Source organism: Oryx dammah, unplaced genomic scaffold (genome assembly GCF_014754425.2).
Source record: "Oryx dammah isolate SB20612 unplaced genomic scaffold, SCBI_Odam_1.1 HiC_scaffold_6, whole genome shotgun sequence".
Classification (NCBI taxonomy): Eukaryota; Metazoa; Chordata; class Mammalia; order Artiodactyla; family Bovidae; genus Oryx; species Oryx dammah.
In genome coordinates, this window is record NW_024070190.1 from 31,398,966 (window position 1) to 31,416,798 (window position 17,833).

The window sequence follows — 17,833 nt, forward strand, 5'->3', positions numbered from 1 at the left end:
TCCCCGAAGCCATTTAGGGATGGACTTAAGAAACTAAGACCTCTACAGCATAAGCCTTTTCAGAGCTGAAGCAGAAATGTCTCCCTCACTTAACCTTGGCTGTCACAAGCCAGCTTTTGATTTTCTCCATTACGGTCCAGGAAGACAGGAATCATCACATGGCCACACAGCTAGAGACTGTCAGCCCAACTTGGCGTATCACCTTTCCAAACACCTTTGCATTAGGAAGAGACAGGCAGCTCCTAATTGGGTCACACTGTGCATAGCTCAATTTATGCATCACAGGCAGAACTCCCAGGGCCACCTTTATTTCATACGCTTTTCATTGGGTTGCATTTTAGTAGACCTTTTAAGTTGTCCCTAAAATTGTCAGTATATGTTCCAAGGGAATACTGATGTCTTCGATCACACAGGACATCAGATCTGTGGTCAGACTACAGTGCTGGCTCCTCACAACCCCTAGTTATTATTCAGTTATTCATCCCTGCCCACTAGCGAGGAGTAATTCATATTTTGGCTTTTCTTCCACCTGAGTCCTTTCTCTTAACTTATAATGAGAGATTTCAGGGAATTTCCTGGTGGTCCCGTGGTTAAGACTCCACACTTTCACTACTGAGGACACAGATTCAGTTGCTAGCCAGGGAACTAAGAGCCCACAAGTTGCATGGCATGCCCTCCCCCCACCAAAAAAATAGAGTGACAGATTCATGGGGGGATCCACTGTCCGCATAAGGGATGGAGTGAGCCCAGTGTGTATAGGAAAAAGAGCCTGGGTTGAAAGTCAGGAGACCTAGATTCTAGACACAGCCCTGCTACCAACTAGCTTTGTGGCCCTGAGCAAGTCATTCAGATTCTTTGCATTTTATCTTTCCTCTGAGGTCTCTTCCAGTTCTAAGATTCTCTGATTCCAAATGGATATTTGGGCTCTTATCCCTTCAGAACTCTCTTTTCCTCTGTTCGAGTATTGTTGTGAATAGATAGTTTTATATAATATAGCATCTGACATAGTCACACAAACTCAGTATGTATTTCTTTGTGCTGCTGAATTGTCTAGTCATGGACTATGCCAGAGAGTAAACTGGGGACCTGGCACATCTCAGATCCTGCTTGGACTTTTCAAAGAGCCAGATGGTTAACACATTTTTGAGTGCCAATGAGCCTGCTTCTGCAAATTCCTCCCCGTTCCAATCTAGTAGAAATCACCCAGTCTCATGCCCATCTATTGTTCAGGCAGCTAGAGCAGATTTGTACCAAAGGAATAGATAGGCCTTGGAAACCTAGGCCTTCTCCAGGAGGATTTCATGCTCCATAGGGACATCTTTCAGATTAGAATCCCAACCATCCATCAGTTAGCATCATTAAATAGGCGAGACCCACATTCCAGTACCAGCAACTGGTCTGCATGGAGAAGCTGAGGTCTGGGCAGAAGTGGTGGGGGATTGTTCTTGCTGTGATTTAATTATGACTTTGGTTCAGAGATGTGGAAGCAAATCTGAATGAGCCAGCTCTCAGGACCAGCTGTCAAGCACTTGGCTTGTAATCTGTCATCCTACTTGTCCCCAGTACTCTTGGCTGGAGCTCACCAGCTAGTTTAATGTTCATTTCCTCCAGTGCTCTGATTCACACCCTGCGGGCCTGTCTGAGGATCTCAGACAGTGAAAGGGCACCCCAGCCAGGCCCTTTGCTGGCTGGTAACATCCCAGTGGTTTGAATACCTCAGCAACCCTGGTTTTCCTCCTGTAGTACAGATGGCATCAGAGCCCTCTCCATATGAGATGAAACATATTCTGTAACTGTTCTGTTAAGAGATGGCCTTTGTAATGAGGCATTCTCACCTGTGGACTTTGAGAAGTCCCTGTTCTGCAACCACTTAATACCACTTCAGTGAGCTTTTCACCTGAAAAAGCCAAGAGCTCTCACTGACATTGAATATTATTTATTTAGTGGTTTATTTAGAGAAGATCCATCTTCGTAGATGGATCTTCATAGGGAATAGGATGAGCACTGGGAGCATCAAGAAGAATTGATGATGGGCACTGAGCCCTGAGAGAATGGAACGGAGAGAAAAAGAGGTGTAGTTCCGTTAAAACAGCTGTGGTATTGATGTGAAAAGGGCATGGTTAACAAACAATGGCAGAGAAAGGAATGGTTAACATAAAGTGTCTGTATTTATCTAATATAGAACAGGTTTTGAACCACTTCTCAGGACACATTTCTGTGGCTGCATAGGGTATTCTGGTAAGTGACCACAATTTGAGAGCACCCAGGTTCTTCTGATCTTATTCTCTTTTCACTGAGCAATCTTCTGAGGTGAATTGAGTTTCCTTAGTAGATTTTCCTACTGAGAAGTATAATGACCAGCTGTTATCCCTTTAGTTCTCTTAACAGTTAACTGTTTTCCTTGTAAATTGGCCTTCCGCTTTCTCTTCCTTCCCCAGGCCATTTAGTTAGCAGGAATTGGTTTTTCCTGAGCCAACTGAGAGAATAAAGTGTCTAGACCGACCAGGAGAAGTTTCTAAACCCTAAAACTTCCACAGTCTGGTAGAGGCCCCATCTCCCCTGGCAGCACCTAACTACATCTCATGAACATCCACACAGTAGGTAGTCTGCTTAAGTCTTGTAGTTCCAAGGGATGTTGATTCCTCTTTCATGCTAACTCATGTCCTGGGAGGAAGTGCATTGTGAGCGGTAACCTAAAGCCGCAAGAGGAGGATTCTGGCTCTTCACGCCCTGTAAGCAGCCTAGTCCCCTCCAGCCAGAGACTGTGGACACTGAGACACAGCCCAGCTTGTGGCCTTTATACCTTTCTTCTGTCCTTCACCACACAAGATCCTCAGCTATTTCTGTGTACCTCCACTCCTGTCCGTCACCCTCAGATTCTGGAAAATGCCAGTGAACCACTCTTTGCACTACTAAGCCACCTTAGCAGTTATCTTGTGGCATCTCCTCTTTTGGATATGAGAAATTGTATCCAAAGAGATCACATAACTCCATCAGGGTCACACGAGCAAGTTGGTGGAGCCAGGACTAGAGCGCAGGTCTTATGACTGCAAGCACAGTTTTCCTCCTGCGTCACCTTGCTCCTCTGCCTTGTTCTGGCATTTGTATCAGCTGACCTTGAGAGCACTGTGGAGAATGTATGGAGGCCATAGAGGTAAAATGAGAGATCAAATGCAGAAAAAAAAAAAAATGACAAGAAAGAACTGAAATTATAGGAATGAAATAAGCAGAGAAAACACACTGAGTTTACATTGCTTCTGGAAGCAGCAGTGGACAGAGGAGCCTGGCAGGCTACAATCCTTGGGGTCACAAAGAATCAGACAGGACTTAGCGACTGAGGTTTATAGATACAAACACTTCGTTGCTAGTTGATTCATGAATAGAAATTCATCTTCTCTCCTCTGAGTTCTACCTCACTTAAGAGTGTGTCTATAAGCAATAACAAAATTTCTAGATGTAGCCAGATCAGGCTTGAGGATAAATGGCAGAGAAGGCAGGGGAAATCGCTTAATTTCCTTCCTGGCTTGTTTTTCGTGAGAACCCAATTTTCACATGATTGCTAGTGTTTAACAGTAAATGTCAGAGAAAGAGAAAACAGCAGGAGAGGAGATTTTTTGATGAAGTCTGGGAAAAAAAACACAAAACACTGTATTCTGATCTAGCGACATGGGGGCCACTGCTTCTCTCAAGGGGCACAGTTGGAAAAAGCAAAGTGGGTGATGGAAAACCTGTCAGGAGGAGGGGCGGGAGCCCAGCTGTGTGTTTCCGCTGTTCATCAGCAACTGGTGGCAAAGCCTCAGTGCAGTCAGACTAGCCTCCTTGTTTCTCATCTCCCCATCCTTTGGCTGCCTCATTATTTCCTTGACTGTTTGTTACTGTGTTCTTTCCAGTGGGAGGGAAATGCCAAGATGGAGACTATGATAATATCAGATATTCTTTACTTTTTTGCAAGGCACTCTTCTGGTAATAAATTATTAGAAAAGCCACCACCATATGCTGGAGACTTAGAATTCCATTCTTAAATATTATGTGGATTTTAACTTTTAAGATTTTTATTATGGTAAAATATATATAACAAAAGCTGCCATTTAAGCCATTTTTTAAGTATTCAGTGGCATTCATTACATTCACAGTGTTATACAACCATCACTACTATTCCAAAAATTCTCCATCACCCCAAATGGTAAATCTGTACCCATTAACCACTAACTTCGCAGCTGTTGGTAACTACCTCTTATCTACTTTCCCTATGAATTGTTACCAGGCATTCTTACTTAATTATATATACCTCCTAAAGTGTGGCAGCAATAGAAAAAAATGGAACCTGAAGTGAAAAGGAAGGGTGGTTATGGATTAAAAACTGAATTATCACAAATACATCTGAAAAGTTTTTACTGTGATGGAATATTTTTATCCTTTGATTCAGAGAAAGCAAAACAAAGGTCCCTCTGCTGGGCTAACTCAACATCTTTCTTCTTTCAGTGACCATGCAGCAGGTAGCCCGGACGGTGGCCAAAGTGGAGCTCTCCGATCACGTGTGTGATGTGGTGTTTGCGCTCTTTGATTGTGATGGTAAGTGGGGCCCTCTGGAGTCGGGCAGAAAAACCGAGCTTTACTGCCCTTGACGTAGACACTGTTTCTGATGGAGCCTTGCAGATAGCTCCAGTGTACCAGCCTAGACTGTCACAGCAGCTTCCGAACAGGCTCCCATACTCTAGCTGTGCCACTCTCCAGGCCATCACCATCATCATCCAGCCGGAGAAATCCATCCAAAATGAAAATCTAACTGCATCTTCCTCCCTTCTTCCAGTCCTCCTTTCCTGCCCTGAAGATAAAGTACAAACCCTTTAAGGAGAATACAGGCTCCTTAGGGACCTGTCTCCCTGCCTCCCTCGTTGGTTTCCTGGCCCTACCTGTACCTCTGTGTGTCCAGCAATACCTCATTCAGTGTGGTTCTCCAGCAGCTGGACTGCTTCCTGCCGGTGCCTTTGCTTATGCTACAACCACCGCTGAAATGCCTCCCCCATCTCACTCCCCTCTGTGTGGCCAATTCCTGCTCATCCTTTGGGAGACAACTGAAGAGTCACCTCCAGGAAGTCTTTACTGATCTGTAATTGCACCCTCCCCATCCTGAGTTAGACATTCTTCCTCTGTGCCCCATAGCATCCTCTGTTTACCCCATTATGACATCTACCATAATACTTAAATAATGTACTTGTCTCTCCCACGATCTGATGGTATTTCAAGGGACAAAGTCATTTTTATCTCTTTATTCTCAATACCTAGCATAGCACAGGACCTGACATATAATATAGTCTCATTCAACTTCTGTCACACTACACTGATTTGTCACTGAGTTGCAGTCGAAAACATCAAGGAAGGCACAAATCAGTTCACTTTTAGCCAAGAGAATTGAATTTGGCTGTGAGAGAGTGCTAGGCTTTGGAACCGACGCAATGTGACAGTGGAATTTTCTCATCTTTGTTCCAAGGCCTTCACTTATCCCTGTTGTGTTTGCCTCTTTTTCTAGGCAATGGAGAGCTGAGCAATAAGGAATTTGTTTCTATCATGAAGCAACGGCTGATGAGAGGCTTGGAGAAGCCCAAAGACATGGGCTTCACCCGCCTCATGCAGGCCATGTGGAAATGTGCGCAGGAGACTGCCTGGGACTTCGCTTTGCCCAAACAGTAACCCAAAACTGCACAAGGAGCCACCTCTCCACACCAGGCACCTGGATCCTTGGGCAGAGCCTTGGCACAGCCTCCCCGCTGCTACTTCTGGAAGTAGTGCTCCCTTTCTCCTGGGAATGATCTTAGGATCCAAGTCTCCCCTGTCCCCACATTCTGCTAGGCTGATTCTGATCCAGTGAGTCTCTCTAGAGGTTCTCAAAAACACGAGCAAGTCCTAAAAGTGCAGACCCTTTGCATGTTCAAAACTACTATGCATTCAAGCACCTATGGATAAAGAATGCAGGCAACTGTCCACATACCTGCCAACCCTGGGAAACACCCAGTTCTCAAGCCATCTTGCTGTGGATTTATATTAACAAGAACATTCCTTGCTTCTCCTCCTGCTGCTGTTTTTAAGCTACAAATTTGGGAAATCTCTGACAGAAAAAGTAAATCAGTGATGAGTGATAACAAGGATGACCAAGACCCCCCGAGTTGGCAGGAAGCCTGGGCCCAAGGATGGATTTGTGTGGGTGGCTCTGAGGCCTGCCCCTAAAGGCCCTGTGCACAGTGGGGATGGAGCGAGATTAGAATTTAAAGCAGCTGCTTCATGGCTGTCCCCACTCCCTTCTTTTCCTCTCAGGCTTCCTGAGAAGACTCCAGCACCACTGTGCTTATGAAGTGAACAGCAGTTGAGCTCACGTTCCCTGCAAGTGCCATTTCCCTTCTGGGTGTGTGCCTCTGGAGCCAAGGCCCAGCTCAGAGCCTGTCTGTCCTCTGTCTTAAAAACACTTGTAAAATACCACTTTAATTATAACAGTTTGCAATAAACAACCCACACACACAAAGGCTCCTGTGTCCTTTATTTTAGGATCCTCCAGGGCCCTTTCCATTTCACTTCTCCACTGGCTTTGAGATCCTGCTAGCAAGAGACCTATTTTCTTTCTACCAGAATCTGTTTCTTCCTGTTGAGAGGACATTTCAGGCATAAGCAAAAAGTGAGGGTCTGAAGGTTAGTGGTGGCATTTTTCAACATGGTTTGGATAGCATTTCATCCTGGACCACGTTAGGTGGTCCATAATCACTCATGCCCCATGATAAGGAACTAAGATAGCGGTGGTGGGGGCTGTGGGGGTTATGAGACATCATCTGGTTACGGCAGATGTCAGTGTTAAGCACTATAGCAACTGGGAATTCCCTGGTGGTCCAAGGGTTAGGACTCCACATTCCCATGCTAAGGGCCCCAGTTCAATCCATGGTCAGGGAACTATTAATAAAATCCCACAAGCCTTGCAGCATGGCCAAAAAAGAGAAAAAAGAAAAATCCATAGCAACCAGTGTTTTCTATGGATTTAGCTCTGCCACTAACTCAGTGTGACCTTAAGCAAGCAAGCAATTTCCCATCTGTTTTCTCAACTATAAAATGACAGATGGGGTTGAGCTTAATGGGCTTAGATGTTTCTTCCATGTCCAGAAACCTCTCCCTCAGCTCTTCTCCAAAGTACCTCCAACCTCCAGAACCTCCAGGTAATGCTCCCTGACAGGATAGGGTCTAGCTGCCAATGTAATAGAACCACAATACCAAAAGCCCAGTGCTTCCTTCGAATCCTAAAAGTTGGTAGGGAGTGTTTATCAGCAAGAGAAGAGCAGAGATGTGGGTCTGCACTTGGGGACAGTGTCAACCCCAGCATTTTCTCCAGAGCAGTTTAATAACTCTAGTCCTAAGATCTTTGCTGGGAGCAGATTAGATTATCTCTCAAAGGAATTTGCCAGTGTCTTCCAGTCTGTGCTTTCTTGGGGTAAGTATTCTTGGCACCCAAGTGTAGCCTTTGTCTTGCTCATTGTCCCAGGGCTGAGGATCAGCAAAATATGAGCTTTTCCTTAAATTTGTCCCGTGGTCCCCAGATCACTCTCTTCCCCAGTCCTTGTCTCTCCGGCCTGAAAGAAGAGTCGCATCCACAGCCTTTGGGGCATTCATTCCCTCCCAAGGAGAGACCTGCCAACTGGCCTGCATTCACGAAGCTGAAAACCAGAGCATAGAAGGACAGGGTAAGGACCTCACCCACAACATCTTGAGACCCAGCGTCAAGAGCACAGGTGGCTGGAACTCCAGCTGAACTCCCATTAGCTCCTAGGAGAGCCTGAGGAAGCAGAGGAGATATTGGTGCTCAAGAAGACGGGAGAGCCACACTTGGGCACAGCAGGGCAAATGTGCAGGTAAGATGCGCAAGCTAAGGCACCCAGAAGAGACCAGATTATCTCTCAAAGGAGTTTGCCAGTATCTTCCAGTCTGTGCTTTCTTGGGGTACGTATTCCTTGGTACCCAAGGGAGGCTTTGACCAAAGATGCCTATGAGTAGGCTGAGAGGATTTTAACAGGCAGAGTTTTGGAATACAGAAGGTTGATTTGTGGTTCTCCCTTTATTGCCATTGTTTTTCTACCTAGACAGGATAACCTTCCCCTCTGCCATCAAGGGTCACATCAAACTGTCCCTTTGCTGACCCTCTTCCAGCAAGATTAGTAGCCCCTCCATTACCTCCCAAGAATCACTTGCCCACCTATAAAAACACTGCTGTAATTTGATGTAATTTTTGTGAGATTGTCACCCCCAAGTTCAGACCCAAAGCAGTGACGTGATCAAAGGAACTGTCCACCACCAAAAGCTAATTTTAAAATATTTCTCAGACAATGTAGAGGTGATACTAGCGGTGCCTCAGGAAGTTCCTCCTGAGAGACTGGAGTCTGGGACCCAGAGTGCTTGCTCTTGCAGCTGGACAGACATCTCCTTGAGCAACAGAATGCAGAGAAACTACACGGAATTAAAAAGAACAGCATGCCTACCTCAGTCAGTGCAGTTATGGACAATAAGATAAGCTACAGACCAACTGCCACTTAGGTGCCAGGAGCAAAAGCAGGGTACTGCGCACGATCCCTGCACCCAGCGCCTTCAAGGGAATGGGCAGAACACCGAACCCACCCTCCAGCCCCAGCTGTGAATCTGCTCCTATTCTCACCCCATTGGAGGAACCAGCCTGCCCTCCACGGGAAAGCGAGCAAGGGCACTTGTTACCTGTTCTTGCCCTTTTGTGCTAGTCTAAGTCCCAATAAAGCCTCGCCTGAATTCCTTATCTGGCCTCTTAACAATTTCTGTTAAAGAATTCAGGGACCCAGGTCAGCTGCTACTGGTGCTAAGTCACTTCAGTCTTGTCTGACTCTGTGTGACCCCATCGATGGCAGCCCACCAGACTCCTCTGTCCCTGGGATTCTCCAGGCAAGAATACTGGAGTGGGTTGCCATTTCCTTCTCCAGGTCAGTGACACTCCTAAACACACATACAAACAAACGTTGTCTACTTTTGTTCTCTACTTCTTAAAAAAAAAAAAAAAAAGGACTTCCCTGGTGGTATAGTGGGTAAGAATCCACCTGCCAGTGCAGGAGACATGGGTTCGATCCCTGGTCCAGGAAGATTCGATCCTGGTCCAGGAAGAGGAGCCAAGCCTGAGCACCACAATTGCTGAGCCAGTGCTCTAGGGCACATGAGCTGCAGCTATGAGAGACTGTGAGCTTCAACTGCTGAAGCCCGTGCCCCTAGAGCCTGTGCTCCGCAACAAGAGAAGCCACTGCACTGAGAAGCCACAACAAAGAGTAGCCCCACTTGCAGCTAGAGGTAATCCTTCACACAGCAACAAAGACCCATCACAGTCAAAAAAAAATTTTTTTTGTTATAATATTTAAAAGAAAAAATAATAACTGCAGTTCTAGCCCTTAGACTTTGGACAGGAAAAGAAACTAAGAGGGGAGCCAAGCTGCTGGGCTTCCTTGATGGGCTCAGATGGGTTTCCTAGATTATCTAAGAGGAAGCGGGGAGAATGTGGAGAGAGGGTTAGTAATGAAAGAGTATAAGAACATACATGATATTCAAAAATCATCATTTTATTAGCATTTAGTGCCTATGCAGGTCAGGAAGCAACAGTTAGAACTGGACATGGAACAACAGACTGGTTCCAAATAGGAAAAGGAGTACGTCAAGGCTATATATTGTCACCCAGCTTATTTAACTTATATGCAGAGTACATCATGAGAAAGGCTGGGCTGGAAGAAGCACAAGCTGGAATCAAGATTGCCGGGAGAAATATCAGTAACCTCAGATATGTAGATGACACCACCCTTATGGCAGAAAGTGAAGAGGAACTCAAAAGCCTCTTGATGAAAGTGAAAGAGGAGAGTGAAAAAGTTGGCTTAAAGCTCAACATTCAGAAAACAAAGATCATGGCATCTGGTCCCATCACTTTATGGGAAATAGATGGAAAAACAGTGGAAACAGTGTCAGACTTTATTTTGGGGGGCTCCAAAATCACGGCCGACTAAGGTCCATCTAGTCAAGGCTATGGTTTTTCCAGTGGTCATGTATGGATGTGAGAGTTGGACTGTTAAGAAGGCAGGCTGAGCGCCAAAGAATTGATGCTTTTGAACTGTGGTGTTGGAGAAGACTCTTGAGAGTCCCTTGGACTGCAAGGAGATCCAACCAGTCCATTCTGAAGGAGATCAGCCCTGGGATTTCTCTGGAAGGAATGATGCTGAAGCTGAAACTCCAGTACTTTGACCACCTCATGCGAAGAGTTGACTCATTGGAAAAGACTCTGATGCTGGGAGGGATTGTGGGCAGGAGGAGAAGGGGACGACAAAGGATGAGATGGCTGGATGGCATCACTGACTCGATGGACATGAATCTGAGTGAACTCCAGGAGTTAGTGGACAGGGAGGCCTGGCGTGCTGCGATTCATGGGGTCACAAACAGTTGGACATGACTGAGCGACTGAACTGAACTGAACTGAACTGAAAATCACTGCAGATGGTGATTGCAGCCATGAAATTAAAAGACGCTTACTCCTTAGAAGGAAAGTTATGACCAACCTAGATAGCATATTGGAAAGAAGAGACATTACTTTGCCAACAAAGGTCCATCTAGTCAAGGCTATGGTTTTTCCAGTAGTCATGTACGGATGTGAGAGTTGGACTGTGAAGAAAGTTGAGCGCCAAAGAATTGATGCTTTCTAACTGTGGTGTTGGAGAAGACTCGAGAGTCCCTTGGACTGCAAGGAGATCCAACCAGTCCATCCTAAAGGAGATCATTGTGTGTTCATTGGAAGGACGGATGCTGAAGCTGAAACTCCAATACTTTGGCCACCTCATGCGAAGAGTTGACTCATTGGAAAAGATCCTGATCCTGGGAGGGATTGGGGGAGGAGGAGGGGACGACAGAGAATGAGATGGCTGGATGGCATCACCGACTCGATGGACATGAGTTTGGGTGAACTCCGGGAGTTCGTGATGGACAGGGAGGCCTGACGTGCTGTGATTCATGGGGTTTCAAAGAGTCGGAGATGACTGAGTGACTGAACTGAACTGAACTACCTAGTTTTACGTCTGATTAGAATGTACACACTGAATCAGACTATGAAGCAAAGGGGAAGTCCAGGCAATGACTGCTACTATATCAGGAGGAAAGGACAGCAGCATGGGAGCTAGGAGCCAGGTCCACAGGCTCCAGAGCATCCTCTCTGAGCCCAAGCACAGCCCAAGCCAGGTAATGTGTCCCAATAAGCAGCTCAGAAAAACAACGTGGGACAGAGTAGTTCAGCTTTCAGGCTTTGGTTGCCACCTGCTGGCAAGAAGGCTCAACGCAAGGGAGTCACTGAGCTGGAGCAGGGTAGGGGAATCAGCTTGAGTCCAGCCTGGCCCCAGTCCTGCTCTGGAGAATAGGCCTCCCAGGGACCTGGATGGCGTGGGCTGGAGCTGGATGAACAGCCAGTGATGGACCATAACCATAAAAAAAGATGCGGTGGATATGATGATACCCCTGAGGGAAGGGAAGCAGCCATGTATCATTCTCTGTGGCTCCAGAACAGGAATTACCAGCAAGTGAGAGGGTAAGAGTCATGTGGCTGGGCATTGAGCAGAGTCTTCAAGGAGTTTGCAGAAGGAAATTCAAAGTGAGGGGGAAAAAAGCAACAACAAGCAGTAAGGTTAAGTGTAAGCTGTGTGATAGCACTTAGAAAAGCAGAAGGCTATCTAAACCAGATTGGAATTTCAAGACAGATGTGCAGAGAATTTTTTTTTAATTAAGAAGATATGAGACCTGATGGTTGAGTTGTTGTTATTATTCAGTCGCTCAGTCCTGTCTGACTCTTCAGACCAATGGACTGCAGCACGCCAGGCTTCTCTGACCTTCTCTATCTCCCAGAGCTTGCTGAAATTCATGCCCATCAAGTCGGTGATACCATCCAACCATCTTGTCCTCTGCTGTCCTCTTCTCCTCCTGCCTTCAGTATTTTCTAGCATCAGGGTCTTTTCCAGTGAATCAACTCTTCACATCAGGTGGCCAGAGTATTGGAGCTTCAGCTTCAGAGTCAGTCCTTCCAGTGAATACTCAGGGTTGATTTCCCTTAGGATTGACTGGTTTGATCTCCTTGCAGCCCAAGGGACTCTCAAGAGTCTTCAACACCACAGTCCAAAAGCATCAGCTCTTTGGCACTCAGCCTTCTTTATGATCTGACACTCACATACATACATGACTACTGGAAAAACCATAGCTTTGACTAAACAGAACTTGGTCAGCAAAATGATGTCTCTCCATTTTAATACGCTGTCTAGGTTTGTCATAGCTCCTCTTCCAAGGAGCAAGTGTCTTTTAATTTCATGGCTGCAGTCACAATTCACAGTGATTTTGGAGTCCAAGAAAATAAAGTCCATCACTGTTTCCATTGTTTCCCCATCTGTTTGCCATGAAGTGATGGGACCAGATGCCATGATCTTAGTTTTTTGAATGTTGAGTCTTAAGACAGCTTTTTCACTTTCCTTTATCACCTTCATCAAGAGGCTCTTTAGTTCCTCTTTGCTTTCTGCCATAAGGGCGGTGTCATCTGTATATCTGAGGTTATTGGTATTTCTCCCGGCAATCTTGATTCCAGGTTGTGCTTCATCTGGTCCAGCATTTCACATGATGTACTGTGCATAGAAGTTAAATAAGCAGGGTGACAATATACAGGCTAGACATACTCCTTTTCCAATTTTGAACCAGTCCATTGTTCCGTGTCTGGTTCTAACTATTGCTTCATGACCTGCATACAGGTTTCTCAGGAGGCAGGTAATGATCTGGTATCCCATGTCTTTAAGAATTTTCCACAGTGTATTGTGATCCACACAGTCAAAGGCTTTAGCATAGTCAATGAAGCAGAAATAGATATTTTTCTGGAATTCTCTTGCTTTTTATGTGATCCAAGAGATGTTGGCAATTTGATCTCTGGTTCCTCTGCCTTTCTAAATCCAGTTTGTACATCTGGAAGTTCTTGGTTCACGTACTTTTGAAGCCTAGTTTGGAGGATTTTGAGCATGACCTTACCAGCATGTGAAATGAGTGCAATTGTGTGGTAATTTGAAGATTGTTTGGCATTGCCCTTCTTTGGGACCATTGAGAAGGAGTTAATAAAGTGAGGAGGAGGAGTGTCTGGGCAGAGGGAACAAAGTATGCAAAAGTCCAAAGGCCAAAAAGCATGTCTCTGGGGATGGAAGTTCTAAGATGTATCCAGGAAGTACAGACTGGGAGTGATTTTGTGACCCAAGGATTAATTAAGATTGGTGATCATTCACAAAAAAGATAAGAAATACAGTTGGGCATTTTGAAACACACTTATAGACAAGTAATAGGTTATAGAAAACATCATGATGGAAATTTTTTAAAAGTTAGAATTGAATATGATAATGAAAATACCACATATGAAAACTTGTCAGACACAGTTAAAGGGAAAGTTAGAAACATCTTAACAACTTCCATACTTATTTACAGAAGATGGGCAGACAATTAATAAGCTAGGCATCTGCCTCAAAAAGTTGGGAGAAGAAAAACAGATTAAAACCCAGACAAAAAAATAACAAAGAGAAAAAATAAATTTTAAGAATTTTCAAATGTATATAACTAGATACTATCACAGTTTAAAAAATAATACTGTGGACAACTTATGCCAATAAATCTGAAGTGAATAGTTGCCTAGGAAATATAACTTCCTAGACACAATAAAAAAATAAAAATCTGAATAGACTATGAAAGTGAAAGTGTTAGTCAGTCATGTCTGACTCTTTGCGACCCCATGGACTATAGCTCTCCAGGCTCCTCTGTCCATGGAATTCTTCAGGCAAAAATACTGAAGTGGGTAGCCATTTGCTTCTCCAGGGGATCTTCCCAACCCACGGATCAAACTTGGAATAGACTAAGCTATAGTAAATTGATAGCATCACCAACTCAATGGACACGAATTTGAGCAAACTCTGAGAGAGAGTGAAGGACAGTGAAGCCTGGAGTGCTGCAGTCCGTGGGATCACGAAGAGTTGAACACTACTTAGCGACTGAACAATACAACAGTAAATTGAATCAGTAGTTAAAAATCTTCTTAGAACAAAAAATACCAAGCCCAGATGGCTTTATATAAGGATGAAAGGAAAAATAGAACCAAGTTCTATAGGACCGAAACAGGAGTCTGGACTTCTGTCTTAATGCCACGTAGGAGCCACTGAAGGGTTTTAAGCAGGAAGATGACATAATGAGCTTTGCATTTTGGAATGATGACTTTGCCTACAAGGCTACAGATGGATTGGAGCAGGATCCAGGTTGGAGACTGCTATAATAATCCAGTTAACAGATGCTGGAAGCCTGGATTAGGGGAATGGCTGCAGAGTTGGAGAGTTGCTAACAGATTTGGAGATTTGAAAGATGTTTCAATCACGCCTGAGGTGAGGCGTGAGGATGAGGTGTTCAAATCAGAGGATGGTGAGAGAGAGGAAATAACTCAGCCTGAAACCCAGATTTGTTTGTGTAACTGCATATGTGATAGTGATCTTCAGGAGGGTTGGGAGGCCGAGAGAGCCAGGTTTGGGTGGAGAATGATGAGGCAATTTTTTGATATGATGAGATGCCTGAGAGAGATCCCAGTAGAAATATCTAGTAGGTAGGCAGATATGTGTGGACCCAGGAAGGGAGTCTAGGGAATCTGCTAACCACCTGGGTTCTCCCAATTTCAAGACCAACTAACCACGAACACATGAAGTCTGAATCAGTGTCTTAACCAGCTCCATCTCTTGCCCAATAGAAGCTGGGAATAGAGGCCATCAAAAGGAGTTTGAATCAAAAGACCCCATGCTTGGTAGGATGTCCTTGAAGCAGACATGTTTGGTAGAAAAGGCTTCAAGTGCCCTTATCCTCCAGCCTCTGGCTGTCCATAGTTGTGAGGTCTCCTCCTTCTCTAGGGAGAAAGAGCAAATGACTGAAGTGCAGATCCAGAGATGCTATAGGGAAATCTTCTTGTGTTCACCCAACAAATAGTTTGTTAAAGCTCAGATTGAAAATTCATCAGTCATTCACACTCAGGTGAATTTTACATCATCTTCAAAGCAAGGTTTAGATTTCCCTCTCTATATTTTTAATAGGTGGACATTCACATGTTTCAAAAATCAAACTCATATCTTAAAAGCATACATTGGAAAGCCTTATGTGCAACCATTCACACAGCTGCATTTCATCATTTATCAATAAAGGGGAGATTCTTCAGAGACATTTTGGAGCCTAGAACTCTCTGAAAGGGAGGCCTTGGTGGGTCACATTTGGAGGCAGCAGGGGACACTGGGGAGTCAGAGCAAAAGAGCAAAGGACAGGAAACAGGGGACATTTCACTGACTTGGCACTTCTTCCTGAAGCCTTAGGAAGGAATTTACCCCAACTTGCTCAGGGAAACTCTGGATTAAGTGTTTGGGAACGGAAAAACCTGTCATTCTATTCACTTAACAAATATGTATTGAGCCCCTATTTGGTATCAGGCTAGTGATCTGACCATGGAGAGTATGAGGGCAAGATCTCCATCCTGGTTTAGTATGAGACAGGATGTAATCAGACTCACAAGAGAAAAGCAACAACTGTGCAAGGCAGTCAAGCCAGGTTTCCATGGAGGGGTCAGGTTTAAGTGTTACGGGAATTCAACGCAAGGAGAGCTCTTGAAGAGTCAGCCCTTTCTCAGCCTCGGCCTCCGATGTCATCTCCCTGAGGACAGCTTTCCCCTTCTACACACACAAGTAACAACTCCCTCTTCTGCGCCTCTTCAAGTTTCCACCCAACCCCACTGTCGTACTTACCACACTGTCCTCTAATTCTTTTAACACCTCCCTTGCATATGTGCATGATAAGTCATTCAGCCATGTCTGACTCTTTGCGACCCCATGGATTGTAGCCCTCCAGGCTTCTCTGTCCATGGAATTTTCCAGGCAAGAATACTGCAGTGGGTTGCCATTTCCTTCTCCAGGGGATCTTTCAAATCCAGGATCAAACCCACGTCTCTTGCATTGGCAGGCAGATTCTTTACTACTGTGCCACCTGGGCAATCAATACCTCCCTTACTAGACTGCAGCCTCCCTGATGGCAGGTTCTGTCCTTTATTCACAGTGCATCTCTGAATCCTTAAAACTCTAGAGTGCTGGGCTTTCAGGATAAACATCTGACTTTCGGTTTGTTGATGTTGTTTTGGAAACTGCCTCGGGTCTTAGTTGCAGCATGTGGACTCTCAGTGGTGGCATGTGGGATCTAGTTCCCAACCAGGGATCCAACCTGGGTCCCCTACACTGGGGGCTTGGAATCTTAGACACTGGACCACCAGGGAATCCCAAACATCTGACTTAATTCCATCTCTCCACAGAGGAGATAGAGTTTAAGCTTAGTCCTGAAGAACTAGTTAGATTTGGACAGGTGGTGTTAGTTGTAAAGAACTCTCCTGCAAATGCAAGAGACATAAGAGATGTGGGTTAGAACGCTGGGTCGGGAAGATCCACTGGAGAAGGAAATGGCAACCCACTCCAGTATTCATGCCTGGGAAATCCCATGGACAGAGGAGCCTGGCAGGCTACGTCCATGGAGTCACAAAGAGACACGACTGAAGCAACTTAGCATGCACACGCAAGAGATATTTAAGGAGGACCGGCAGATGGATAGGGGTGGGGTGAGATGTATCTGAAGAGAGATGAGAAGGGAACCATGGGAGATCAAAGCATGTTAAGGTCAAACTGAATTTTTGGTATCCTCCAAGAAATCTGGAGGCTGGTGGTCACCTAACACAAGGGCTGTTTCAGCTCTGGGAGCAAAATAAGAAGCTGAGATTCAATGGGAGATTCATTTCCCCAGTGACTTCACCTGGATATCTGTGGAGGCAATTAAGGATATTATGTCTCTTTTCAGACCTCATCCTCCCATCCATACCATGATTCAGCTAATCAGGATAAAATTTCTAATTTTTTCCTTAGATCATCATCATGACATCTTGATTTCAAGAACTATCAAGGGGAAACTAATTTCAAGTCACTCTGCATATCAGTTCCATTTTTAAACATCTATAGACCAAGGGCCATGATATTTAACATAAACTGAGCAAAAATGTGTCTCTCTTCCTGGCCTTTGAACTGGGAAAGGACCGTAGAAAGTCAAATTGCTTCTGCACAAAAAACATGACACCTGGTTTGGGATTTTTAGGAAATGGAGAGAGTGATTACATAGAGGTTGGGTAGACCAGCATTCAGGCTCAATTTATAATCCCTTCTGAAACAATACAGCCTTTCTGAATTGAAACAGTTCTGTAAAATAAGGCAGGAAAATGTCCTGCCACACACAGACTCCTACCCGGCCTACCTCTTCAGAGCCATACTACTCCAGACCCTGCCAACCAAGCCAAATTATTACTATGAACTCAAAATTGATTTGCCTTGTGGGAAAGAAGAGGCAGGTTTACCAGCCAATAGCTGAGCAATCTGGAGAAGGCAATGGCAACCCACTCCAGTACTCTTGCCTGGAAAATCCCATGGTCAAAGGAGCCTGGTAGGCTGCAGTCCATGGGGTAACAGAGTCGGACACGACTGAGCGACTTCATTTTCATGCATTGGAGAAGACAATGGCACCCCACTCCAGTACTCTTGGCTGAAAAATCCCATGGATGAAGGAGCCTGGTAGGCTGCAGTCCATGGGGTTGCAAAGAGTCGGACATGACTGAGCGACTTCACTTTCACTTCACTTTCATGCATTGGAGAAGGAAATGGCAACCGACTCCAGTGTTCTTGCCTGGAGAATCCCAGGGACA

The 17,833-nt window shown here is 45.1% G+C and overlaps 1 protein-coding gene across 4 annotated transcripts in view; it reads left to right on the forward strand.

The window, feature by feature from the left end:
- Window positions 1-6,517, forward strand: part of MICU1 (mitochondrial calcium uptake 1) — a 224,317-nt gene extending 217,800 nt beyond the window's left edge. For all 4 annotated transcript variants that reach the window (XM_040242494.1, XM_040242495.1, XM_040242496.1 and 1 more), the window contains 2 exons: window positions 4,483-4,572; window positions 5,531-6,517. In XM_040242494.1, coding sequence (XP_040098428.1) covers window positions 4,483-4,572; window positions 5,531-5,691 — 251 coding nt within the window. In that variant the 3' untranslated portion in view covers window positions 5,692-6,517. The remainder of the gene's footprint in view (window positions 1-4,482; window positions 4,573-5,530) is intronic.
- The last annotated feature ends 11,316 nt before the right edge of the window (window positions 6,518-17,833 follow it).